Genomic DNA, 12,965 nt, shown 5'->3' on the forward strand with positions numbered 1-12,965 from the left:
TTTCAAATTACAGTTCAGTTTATACAGTACTTTAAACATTCTGGGTGCGAACTGGAAGTTGTATCACTCAAAAGACAATGCATCAACCAGCTTATAGAAAAATACCAAACTCTAAGTATGAGCAATACTAATAGAGCACCACTAATAATTTTTACTTTGCTAGTATCTAGCCAGTAAAGATATAAGACCCAGATGCTGAAAAGCACTCTTTAATTTAGATTTGTCTGCGCAACAAATTAATTTTCGCAGTATGAGACCCATTTGTTTACATCACTTGAGTCTCTTTTACCTCTATTTATTCTATTTCTGCCCATTTCTACAAAGACGCTGGTGTTCGGCGCTCCCTCACACGCCATTTCCTTCAACTTTAATTGCTTTTATACAGTTTATATCAGCGAGTCACGCAAGGCCCTGAAGTGACTCGAGAAAAAAAAATCAGGGCTACAAAGAGACTTTTGTCTTTTCATGGCAGCTATCGGCTGAGAAGAAAGGGCCAGCCAGATGCAGCCCAGCCAACCAGCATAGCACGACTGGATCTTCATGACTTTCCAATTCATGCGCTGGACAGGAAGTCCCTCCAGCCGCGCCATCAGACTCCAGTGTCTCGTCTCCAGCTCCAGACCAACAGAATCTCCATAAACACGTGTGTTATGTCTGTGGCGTGGATAGCACAGACGCAGATTCCAGTACAGGCCGCTTTATGCCACTGCAGCCCATCAGCCATTGTTTCGCAGCTCACCCCTGCCAAGCTACAAACATTGTCCTGACATTCCTTCTGCCTTGGCCCGTGAAAAGGGGGATGAATTTAATGGTTTCTTTAGTAAACATTTCCCCAGACCCAAAAGTAACTCAGCTAACACTGTTTTAATACGTAATGCTACTGAATAAAAAGCAGAGGGACGTTACCTCTCCTTGACACAGCACATCTGGATTTCAATAACAGTTGAGCAGGATTTTGTTTAATAAACCTCCAGTTGCTACAGCAGACGCGTTCGGTTTACAGAATGAGTTGGATCAAGTGAAATGTTACTTTCTCTATGTCACAGGCTTCCAACGAGACTGTTATATATCAAACACACGAATGCTTGGAGTTTATTTACCAATGCAACTGATAATGAGCTGAATGATAATAAAGAGTGTGTGTTACATTTTCATTTATATGGGTGGAACTCACGAACAACCTGGCAAGAACATGCCCTGGTTATATTTCTCTCCAAAAAATAAATAAATACATAAAAAAACAATACATATATATTTGGTTAATATGTGAGATACAGACAGGTTTTTTATAAAATAATAAAATTATATATATATATTATATATATATATATATATATATATATATATATATATATATATATATATATATATATATATATATATATATATATATATATATATATATAGTATATATATATATATATATTAAAATTATAAATATATATATATTTTTGTATTTGTTTTTTTTGTTATTATGTGAGATATAGACAGGTTTTAAGGCATTCATGTATCCCAAGTCTTTACAGTCAAAAAAGGAAACCATACATCAAACATTGTGCAAGACATCAGCTGACAGTGACAAAAACTTATTCACCGCTTATCTTCAACATAAAGGAGAAAAACGGGCATCAACAAAGCCCCTCTCGTGCTTTACGTGGCATCAAAAGGAGGCATAATTACAGCCTACCTTTGCATGAAGAAACACTTAAATTCTTTTGCCTCACTTGTTTGGACTAAAGCTGCTTCGGTGTCAGAGCAATAACGATACAAAATAAACCAGCTGGAGGGCAATTCCTTTAATTACCCCCTGTTTCATGAAACAAAAAACCCTATGATTTTAAGACCGGCGGTCGTTCGTGCAAACGAGATCACACAAATTCATACAAATTTTCATGAGATTGCATTACAAAAATGTGCTGCTGCTCTTCACTATCAATCAGCTCGATCGTTTCTGCAGAAACAGTCAAGCTGAAGCGCCTTGAAGTGCAAGTTGTAACAAAGAAAGATATCCAGAAAGATGTCGAAGCAAATACGGGGGGTTATGTGACGCTGCAAAGAGATACTTGTGGCCTAATAGTGGAACAGCTGCAACCATCCAAAGAAGAGGAAGAGTGTCTCTCAGTACGCAGTATTCACTTCCTGACCCTCAACAAACTATTGTATTTCTTCAGTGCGTTTTCTGGTCCAATAGACATACGTGATGTTAGCCTGAAGAGTTTATACACTGGATGTGAGCGCAGGCTGATCATTACTGACAGGCCGCTTGGCTTCTTCTGACTGTTTAATTGCAGGGCGGCGTGAAGCTCACGTCTGCTGCTTTGTTGGTGGCGGAGGTGTCCGCTGAATGTGTGGCAAGCCCCAGCACGTTTTCTTACGGCTTTCACACAAAGAGTTTCGGGTAAGAGAAGGAAGGCAACGTAAGACAGAAGAGCTTGTCCCAGTAAAAGCAAAAGCCATTTAACACACCAACAAAGCATCAACGTGAATCAGTAAAGTTATGAAACTGCATTTTTAAATCTTACCACATATACATAGGCTTTGGTTGGTAATTTGATCAAATGACATGGAAATTTCCCTATGGAGGATGTATTTAAACTGCTGGTCAAATGTTTGGAATAATTAATATTTTGTATAGCACTGAGGCTGCAGAGTAAGAACTTAGAAAAATAGTATAACAATATAAAAGAACTGCATATTTCGTAATATAATTTATTTATGTGACACACGGCTGAAATATTGATCAGTCAATCAATCAATCTTGGAATCTTTAGAATAAAATGTAAAAAAAAATCTTATGTAACATTATTAATGTATTTGCTGTCACTTTTGGTCAATTTAAAGTATTCATTTATTTCCTTTTTTAATCTTACACCAAACTTTGGCGTGTCTCATGGTTTGCACAAAAATATTAAGCAGCACAACTGTTTTTGACACTGATAATATTCAGAAATGTTTGCTGAGCTGCTGAGGTACAAAAGTAAACAGCTTTTATTCACTGCGTATCGTGGTCTGATAAAATGCAAAAATACGGCTAAATGGGAAAACCGACAGTTTTGTGAAAGCATAAATAACGTATTCATTTATTAAGCCACATGTTAGAATTATTTCTGAAGGATCATGTGACACTTAAGACTGGAGGAATGATGCTGAAAATGTAGCTTTGATCACACGGCATATTCACACATAAACAGCTATTTTAAATTGTAATGATATTTGACAATATTACTGTATTTTTATCTAATATATGCAGCTTTGATGATCAGAAGAAGCTTTTTAAAAACATTTAAAAAGTCATCATTCCAAATTTTTTACTGGTAGTGTATATTTGTTTCTAGCTAAATGCTAAAAGCTAAAAATATATATATATATATATATATATATATATATATATATATATATATATATATATATATATATATATATATATATATATATATATATATATATATATATATATATATATATATATATATATATATATATAAATATATATATTGCAAAAATATGATTTGATATAAACTAGATAAAAAAATTGATACAAACTGATTTGTTACTTGATAATACAACTAATACTAACACAAAAAATGTAGCTCTTTCCTTAATAAATGAATGTTATTCATGCATTCACAAAACTGTCAGTCTTTCTATTTAGCCATATTTACGCATTTTACCAGGTCTATATGCCGTGAATAAAAGTTATTTGCTTTTCTATTGTGTTACTTTGCCACATGGTTTCCAATGTAAAACTAAAATTTGGGAACCGTCCACATTTATTCAACATTTATCCAACAGGACAACTACAATACAAAGAACAGCCAAAGGCTTACTAGTAGGAGAGAGGTGGGCAACTAACTGTTTTAACTCATAGGTGAGAATTGGTGTTGGTCTCTAGCGATTTCGACACATTAAAGTGTTTATCATCTCAACACAATCAGTGAGCTTAGGGGCCGAGAGCCTACAGTCGACGTCCCACAGAGGTGATCACAACCCTGGTAACTAATCAACCCTACTGAATCAGATAAGAGCAGGGCCGTCTCATTTCTACAGAGACGCAAGTCAAAACACACATTTACATTGAGACGCGCTGGAGAGATAGGCTCTCTCTGAGATATGCTAAATACCTCCTTATCAAGGTGAGAAAAAGCCTTGATCATAGGCCTGCTGAGAAACGTGTGTCGCACATGACAGTAAGCAAGAGCGGGTGTTTTTTTTTGTCTTTCAGATCCACACCCAGATACTGTTTTGTGTGTTTCCGGCCCACGCCTTCTCCAATAAGTGTGTTCACAGGTCAAAACAAAAGCTTAAACGTGACGGCAGAGATTTCATCAGTGTGAACACGCACTGATTCGAATCAGAAACCGGTTTAGAAATTAGAACCCGTTTGGGATTTCTTGCTTTTAAAAAGAACGTAGCGATGTTTCTAGATGAGTGCAAGGAATTAAAACACTTTAAAGTGAAATAATAAAAATCAGATTTTGTTGGTTGAACATTTTGATTATCCATGAGTGAAATAAACTCTGCAGTTTGTTAACTTTTAGCAAAATTTAGTGGACTTATGGCTGGTTCTGTAGTACAAAGTCACAATTTCCTACCCTAAATATATCAAAACATATTTTTTAATTAGTAATATGCTTTGCAAAGAACTTCATCTGGACAACTTTAATTTTTTTTTTTTTACCCTCAGATTCCAGATTTTCAAGTAGTTGTATCCTGTCCTATCACAACAAACCGTACTTCGGTGGAAAGGTTATTTATTCTGCTTTCAGGTGATGCATAAATCTATGGTTTTGTGGTCGCAATTAGCCCGCATACATTACACTAACTGATTTATGACTCAGCTAATGTAAAGTCGCGCTGGAATGATAATTAATATAGTAGCACTTACTTGAGGAAGTACTTCTGTCCGCTGGGGGTGTACGCCATCTCCCAGCCCGGCGGCAGCGGCAGCTCCTCGGCCACATCGAAGGACTGGTGCCGGGTGTGAGAGTGGTGTCTCCCGGGGCTCGGAGCGCCCAGCGCGGCCGTGGGCAGCTGCAGCGACGCCGGGGAGGAGTGCGAGCGGACGTGCGCCGCCTGGCAGCGCGGCGGGAGGCTGCCGGAGTCCGTGCTGGACTGTCGGGAGTGCGAGCCCGAGTCCGGCTCCCTAAAAAACGACTCGGGCAGATGCTTGTTCCTCCAGGAGCTGGGCTTGGGGTTCATCACCGAGTTAAACAGAGCCTCCAGATCCGTGTCGAGGTCTTTGGCGACATGGATCACCTGCTGGCCCGGTAACGGCTGGAGAGGGTTACTGCTCATTTTGTTCGATATAAAAAATAAACAAACCCCGAAAACCGTATGAAAATACTCGGGTACAAAAAAGTAATCCTGGAAATTGTGGGAAGTTCTTTGGCTGGGCCTGTTTTTTTTCTCCTTTCTTTCTTTGGTAAAAGTAGTTTCGTCAACTTAAAAAAAAAGTCCTTCAAAGTCTTTAAAAAGTTGTCATAAAGCTACAAAAGTATATGTCATGTTGTCCCGCATCGAGAGTTTTGAGAGATTTTCCTCCGCTGCGTAACTTTGCGGCGTCCGCTGACGGAGTTTGTGTCCCGATGGAAAGTTTGTAAACTCAAGCTTTTCTCTCTCTCCCTGCGTCTCCGAGCGGCTCCTGTGTCACGCATGAATATTTAGTGACTCCTGCCCTCATGAATATTAAGTTAATCAGCGCCATACAGTTTTGCGCATTAAAACGACTACAGGCTACGGATTATCCAGAATTTAACAACTCAGCAAATGGTGTTTTATTTTAAACTGAACTGTACTCAAAAACCAGGCACTCTCTAGATAAAACGTTTAAGAAGTAAAACAGTGTACTTTCACATTTTTATTATACTACTATACTGTAAACTGTAATTTTATGGTGATTTTACAAGTGCAGTTTCTACATGAAATCATTTAGTTTAGGCATAAATTAAAACTGTACTAGCACTCAATTTAAGCTTGTATAATTTAAAGTTTGAACCTAAAAGCATACTTTACTTGAAATCGTTTATTATGTTTACAAGGATTCTGAATATCAAATGATGACATTTTATCCCATTTTTCCCATAATGAACCAGGGCATGAATAATTAAAAAGGTAACATTTTTTCTTTTCATTTTCATTTTAATGGTAAGTATTACTTAAGTAATTTTTTAAAAACAAAAAGCCAACAAAAATTCACTGGAAATTCTCAAGTAAACTTAACATAATTATGGATATTGTTTTGTTTTTTTTTCAATCCTACTCCAATTTTTTTTCAGTGTACTATAGTAATATAGTATAGTGCAGTAATATACACGTTATATATTGATAACAGCAACATTTAAAATGTTTTATAATTTAAACATGAATTGGAAACACAAAAAAAAAAATATAAATGATAACAATTACGCAATATTGTACATTTAATAATCAACTTTGGCACTGCTAAAATATTACAAACACAGAATATTTTTATATAAACGTATTAGAGTAAAGTAGGCCTATTAGATATAGTAATAAATAATAAATGTACATTTAATGTAAATTATTATGATTTGAGTTATTAAATTACCAGTAGTTATTATATTACATTTAAGTGAATGCGTTTATTTATTTACTTCCTAGGTAATGCGATCATTTATAATAAAGCTAAATTAAAATACAATATAAATAATAAATGGAAAATGAAACTTAAAACTAAAAAGTAAACTTTTGTCTTTTTAACAAAAAAATTTATAAAAATACTAAAACTGGAATAAAAAATGTGTCAAAATATAGATGTTGAAGAAATAAAACCAATAAATGATAAACAGAATTATTTTTATTACATAAAGATGAGAAGATTAAAAGATGAGAACTAAAAATGTAAATGTAATAGTATGAAAATGCATTTTTTTGTTGAACGATTTGACATTTTTTGTTCTCTTTTCTAATTTTAATCCTAGTTAGAGATTTACTTAAAGTAAATACTAACATCAAAACAATGTTTGTTGAGACGTTCTTCTGCTTTGTGTGTGTCTAAAAAAAATACAACATAAACCAGAGACAGTTGCTGTGCTTTCTTATTTTGCAGCTCATTGTTTTCTCTCAGGAAGATTCATTTGGATTCTTTTTTTTTTGCATGAAATATATATCAGCTTGCTAGTATCTTATAGTGTGGAAGGATGCTGCCAATGGCCGACCGCAGGCTAGAGATGTGGGTCAGATGTTTTGTGAAGCTGTTTATCAGGTCAACTGTGTAAATCCCAGTCACACCTCGGCATCAGCGGACATGTCTAACGCACATGTTCATGTGTGGAGGTGATTATATTCATCTAACAGAACAATACAGCAGTGATTCATATAATTGCAAGCCACTGTGACTTTATGTGGCTCAGACTAAAGGTCCGGCCTATATCCCGTGATGTGAGAGACGGAGAGCGTTCACACACACACACACACACACACACACACACACACACACACACACACACACACACACACACACACACACACACACTGTCCATCTGTGATGAGGAACAGTTGACATCAGCAGGAGCTGAGCTAATGTTAGAGCGGAGTTCAAACGGTCTTCATTGGAAACACACCTGTCATCCAGTTCCTCATGTCACACACACCTCACATCTTCACCAAAAGCACACACAAAAGATCATCGCACATCCAAAATTTTCTGCATTTTTTCTATTCGTCACCCAAACCTTCCACACACGGTCAGGTGCAACAAGAACCTCTTGAACTGCAGAAAACTGTACCCATTCAAATGTTTTACGACGGACAAACGTTGCGGAGGCAGCGTGTAGACATGTTTTGACACAACATGAGGTTATACTTATTTTTTAACGTGTGATATTTTCGGGATCGGCGCGCAAGGGTCTTTACACCTCAGTTTATTTATTGCTCATAAAATGTCCATGCTAAAACGATTACACAGTTTTGACTTATATAAGCATAATTTATTATTTGTCAGTCATACACAAATGAATCACCAATAAAACTACTTGAGCATTGCTTATTTTACAGCTATTACTGCCTTAAAATGAACTGAAATCAATGTGAAATACTAAAATGTCTAAAATCAACTGTGAAATTAAAACAAACCAGAAGATAATGAAAGAAAAACAAATTACAAAATGCATAATCGATGAAAAAAAGTTGAATTTTTTTTAACGATATATATATGTTCTAGAAAATAGAAAAAAGTTTATTGAACTGTCATAATTATATTATTTGTTATTGCAATTATAAAATAGCAAAGCCACTGAACTGGCTAATATTTTATATTTAACAAACATTTGAAAAAAGTTCATAATTGGACAGAACACTGGTAGAGACCCTACAATCCCTGAAGTACTTCATAACTGAAGCTATGCACATTTGCACTGTATCTCTGTAATACTCACGTTTTTAACACTGTTAAAGTTACACCACAACCTCGAGCACAAGGGAGTGGATGACTGGGCTAACACGTAGATTAAAAGTTAGCAATTAGCACATTAATCATTATCCTGACACAAGGAAACAGTTTCCCTGAAATTCAACGAAGCCTAAATGACTCATGATCATGTTAAACCACTAACAAAATATGCTTCGATTTTTTTTTGTTGCGCAAAGTAAACCACATATATAGTTTTTCAATTTGAAGGTTTTTATTACATGAACTAATGAAAAACATAAAAGCACGTGACAATCTATGAAATTGAATTTAAATGTTAACAGTGCAATGAGGAAACAGGCAGTTTATTGGTCATCTTGGCATGTTTAACTGGCAAACGCCGAATCTGCTGTACTGCACTTCCAGCTTTATTTGATTTTTTTCAGATTTTCACTCAATACAAGGGTGCACAAAATGCAAAAGAAAAAAAATTAAATCTGCAGATTCAGCCAAAACCTGATCATTACTCTACATTATGAACACCGACGTTCAATAAATTGGTCCAAAAGATGCATGTGTTGCTGGGGATGGAAACCTTCAGCCCAAAAATACACACAAGCAACCTTCAGTGACATAAATCTAAAGACACCGCCAAAACACTGAAAATCTGTCATTATTTACTCACCCTTTTTTTCTTCTGCGCAACATAGAAAATATTCTGATGAGTGTTGGTAACCAAATTTTACAACCAATTTGAACATTGGCTAATTTGTATCACCTCACTCATACAGTTTCGTACGATTTGCCTAGACCCCAGTGAAGGGTAGGTTTAGGGCAGAGGTTAGGGGGTAGGTAAGGTAAAAAAAAAGTAAGCAATAAGTACACAAATTTGTGTGAGGTTGTATGAATTTGTGTGAATTGGGGAACTTGTATAAAAAATGTAAAAAAAGTAAAATTTAGCCAAAATCTCTCAAATTTGAATGAGAGAAGTTAACACAAATTCACACTAATAGACAAAACATGTGCGAACTGCTATGAGGCTGGTATGAATGGTTTCAGGTCCCATTCACTTTCGTAATACGACCAAAACAAAATACAGTAACCTGAAATTGTTTGGTTACCAATACTCGTCAAATTGTCTCCCATTGAGCATCTCGCGTCATCAAGATATTCTGAAGAACCAAACCGGTTTGTGTTTCACCGACTTTGACTATCAAGTCAAAGGTACACAAATCTTTGAAATGACATAAGGGTGAGTAAACGATAAAAACACTTTCAGTTTTGGGTAAACTGTGTATTTAATACAAAGCAAAGGCACCAGTTGATCCTTATGGCACAAACGATACGCTGAATTCAGCGCAGCTCTATTTGATGTTGCGCAGGATGCGGCGACAGTGGTTGCTCTTGACCTCGGCGAGCGCTCGCTCCAGCTGCTGAATGAGATGCTGCAGCGTGGCGGGATCCGTTTGCAGGACCCGGGCGCTGCGCTTCGCTCCGTCTTCCAAGTGGAGCTTCAGGGTCACGGTGGGCTTGACCTGCTGCCGGAGCGCCCGGCTGGCCAGCTACAAACACAGGGCGCTTTAATTGCTGAACAAAATTAAGCAATGCTCGGGAATTGGTATCTAATTGTGCACCTAAAGTTAACAGCTGACAGCTATTCAACCAAATTCATTACACACCTTTCTATTAATGCTATCTGGCATTATCAAGACGATTTGTTTCCGAGACGGTGTCAAATTTTATTATCATTTTCTAAACTATAGCAAATAAATTGTGCGAGAAATGTTAAAGGTGTCTTTATAAATTTTGGTCTGACTATATGTGTAAGTTATCAAAAGTACAATTCAATAGTTTTCCAGTAAAAGTGTATTGTCGTCTTAGTTATATCAACGGTTTTATTATGTTTTTTTATTTTTATGTTAAAGAAATGTGTGAAAATGTGTGACTAATTAAATCTTTAGCTTAATTTTAACTTCGTTTTTTGCAGTTTTGTCGTGTACTTTTGTTGTTGTTGATTTTATTAAGGTTGCAGCTAATCTTATTTCAGTTGTAGTTTTAATAATGTCAGTACTTATTAGTTGCAGGTCACCATTTCTAAATTTTTTATTAACATTTGTCTTTATATATTTTTTATTTAATTTTCTTTTTGTTTCAGTTTTGCTTTTATTAATATTTTGATTTAATCAATTTCATGATTTTTTAAATTTCATTCATTATTTTTATTAATCTATTTTTTCTATTTAACTTCTATTAAACTTCTAGTTTTGCCATTATAATAGTAAGTTATTAAGTTAAAATTTTTATCTAACATAATTGTATTGTAAATAAATAGTTTTATTTAACAATACCAACACAGCTCAGCTGATGCTCATCTTTTGGATGTGGTTTGGAATCAGTCTCACCTGAACATCGAGCCTCCACTCCAGGTTGTGGTAATGTGGGAGGCTGGGGGCGACTTTGCTGAGAATCTGACGGACCTCCTTCCTGTTCTCTAAATACAGCTGGAGCAGAAGTTTATTGAGCTCCTCTGAGAATCCCAACACCAGCACGGAGTCCTGAAAATCCACCTCCGAAATCTGAAACAAGAAATAAAAGTCGACTGTACAGAAATGTGTTGCTGCTCTAGCATGCGATGCTACACGTTTGCGATGGAGAAACGCACCATTAGCTTGGAGCTCTCTGTTAGGAGATACATCAGGCCCTCCACGCCGTGCTGCACGCTCTCAGACGACACATTCAGCTTCCCTGCAACGTCACACAACAGCCTGTGAAATCTACTCATAACTCAATATATATACATGCATGTGTGTCTATTTATATTAGTCCTGTCAAACGATTAAGTGCAATTAATTGCTTCAAAATAAAGGCTTTTGTTTACATAATGAATGTATGCAAACTGTGTTTCATGTATGTATAAATCTAGACATATGCAGTATATATTTTTTTAGACTTTTATATTCTTATATTTTATATAATATTTACAAAATGAATATATACATTCTTAAATTAAGCATTAAGTTTGGTTAAAACTACATTGACTATGAAATATTTTACAGCAAAAGTGTTTATGGATTTATTGTTGTCTGAGTTTGTAATATAATTATAATTAATGTCATTTTCAAGGTTTTTGTTTAAAAATGTTTAATAATGTATTTAAGAATTCAAAAATTTAGCTTAAAATAAAAATATATATAAATTTGAGTATGAAATTATGTCAAGAAGACAGAAAAAACAACATTTATTCAGCTTTAAACAGATCAATCAACAATAGCTAATAAACAACCCTTGATATAATTATCATTATTAATAACATGCATCTGTACTCACGTGCAGCTCCCTCATATATTTTAGGATTCGAGCCTTTTTTCAGAAACTCCACAGCGATTCTGCCGAACTCACCAACCACTGACAAACATCAAATTACAATGAAAATCATTCAAAATGCTTTATTACTGTGATTATGATTATGTTTGTGTGTTAACACTGTGTATTTGTATAGAAATCTGAAAATATTAAATATTTTTTTTAATTTAAACATGAAACTTTTAGACTTGATAACCATATTTAAAATTGTACAAATACAGACAGAAATTAACATAAAAAAATTATTCTGTCTGTATAAACTCAAAAGCTCAGAATAACCTTTTCAAATCACTGATAACGCTGTAAGCATATTGTAAGTTTAGAAAAAAAAAGTAACTCACAAAAGATATTTAAAAGTTATAATCGTATATGATCAACGTATTTGTTAGCGTATATAAAGCATGTATTAGATAACTCCAAACACAGGTTAACACTATTTAATGTTAATATCCAACTGTTTGTGTCTCTTACCCGTAGGATCCACTTCTGACAAGAATCCCAAATGCTCCTTGTGCTCCTCAGATAAAACGAGCAGCATTTTCTTACAATTTTAATATATCATCGCAAAAACTGGATCATCGAGTTATGTTTATAAACTGAATGGTTTATGGTAAAGCTTCTGCTGTGTTACAGTCACATGACCAGATGTGTGCGCAGCGCAATACAGTCCGAGTGAAACAAACGGCGCACTTCCATAGCCGCTGCTTTAAAAAAAAATACATAAATAAATAAATAAAATAATAATAATAATTTTTTAAGTATTTAAAAAAAAAACAATCATGCATTTTAAATGATGAATGAATCTAGAGGTACAAAATAAATGGGTAGGTGACAAATTGTTGTACACATATTTTAAGGTAGACTATTAAAGTCTGGGCTAAATAAATAAAAAATAGATACAAAAATCTGTCATCATTTAGCTACGCACACTCATGTTTTCCAACTGTAAAATATACACAAATAGAAATTGGATAGTGTGACATAGCAAAAATGTAGAAAAAACAACTACCCATATATTTATATTTGAGGGTGGAAAAAAGACGGGTGAAATTAAATATTTGGGAGAACTATTCCATGTTTCATGAAAACGGTTGAGACTTACTGGTCTTACTGGCCTTGAGACTCATGTTCTCTCTCTTTATGATGTAGTTACATGGATTACAAACAGTATATTGAGTATGAAGCAATCATATAATGTGTGTAATAAATCAATGACTGTGTTAGATTAAGAATA

General features: G+C 35.0%; 2 protein-coding genes across 3 annotated transcripts in view; both read right to left on the reverse strand.

The window, feature by feature from the left end:
* Positions 1 to 5,620, reverse strand: part of wwtr1 (WW domain containing transcription regulator 1) — a 39,348-nt gene extending 33,728 nt beyond the window's left edge. Inside the window, exon 1 of one of the 2 annotated variants that reach the window (XM_043223059.1) lies at positions 4,886 to 5,620. In XM_043223059.1, the coding sequence (XP_043078994.1) occupies positions 4,886 to 5,295 (410 nt within the window). In that variant the 5' untranslated portion in view covers positions 5,296 to 5,620. The remainder of the gene's footprint in view (positions 1 to 4,885) is intronic. The other variant, XM_043223058.1, reaches the window with a different exon arrangement.
* A 3,003-nt stretch (positions 5,621 to 8,623) lies between these two features.
* Positions 8,624 to 12,390, reverse strand: commd2 (COMM domain containing 2). Its single transcript, XM_043223759.1, has 5 exons — positions 12,203 to 12,390; positions 11,696 to 11,773; positions 11,031 to 11,113; positions 10,771 to 10,944; positions 8,624 to 9,930 (listed from the first exon to the last, which is right to left on the reverse strand). The coding sequence occupies exons 1-5, from the start codon at positions 12,267 to 12,269 to the stop codon at positions 9,733 to 9,735; spliced, it is 600 nt and encodes a 199-aa protein (XP_043079694.1). The 5' UTR covers positions 12,270 to 12,390; the 3' UTR covers positions 8,624 to 9,732.
* Between the last annotated feature and the right edge of the window lie 575 nt (positions 12,391 to 12,965).

Source organism: Puntigrus tetrazona, chromosome 22, assembly GCF_018831695.1.
Source record: "Puntigrus tetrazona isolate hp1 chromosome 22, ASM1883169v1, whole genome shotgun sequence".
NCBI lineage: Eukaryota > Metazoa > Chordata > Actinopteri > Cypriniformes > Cyprinidae > Puntigrus > Puntigrus tetrazona.

Bases quoted from the DNA above. Each gene is read 5' to 3' on its own strand.
- commd2 (XM_043223759.1), bottom strand. From the start codon at position 12,269: ATGCTGCTCGTTTTATCTGAGGAGCACAAGGAGCATTTGGGATTCTTG. The intron at 10,945-11,030 runs GTGCGTTTCTCC...TTCTTGTTTCAG, and splicing joins CAGAGAGCTCCAAGCTAATG to ATTTCGGAGGTGGATTTTCA. The intron at 9,931-10,770 runs GTGAGACTGATT...CTGTGTTTGTAG, and splicing joins AGTGGAGGCTCGATGTTCAG to CTGGCCAGCCGGGCGCTCCG.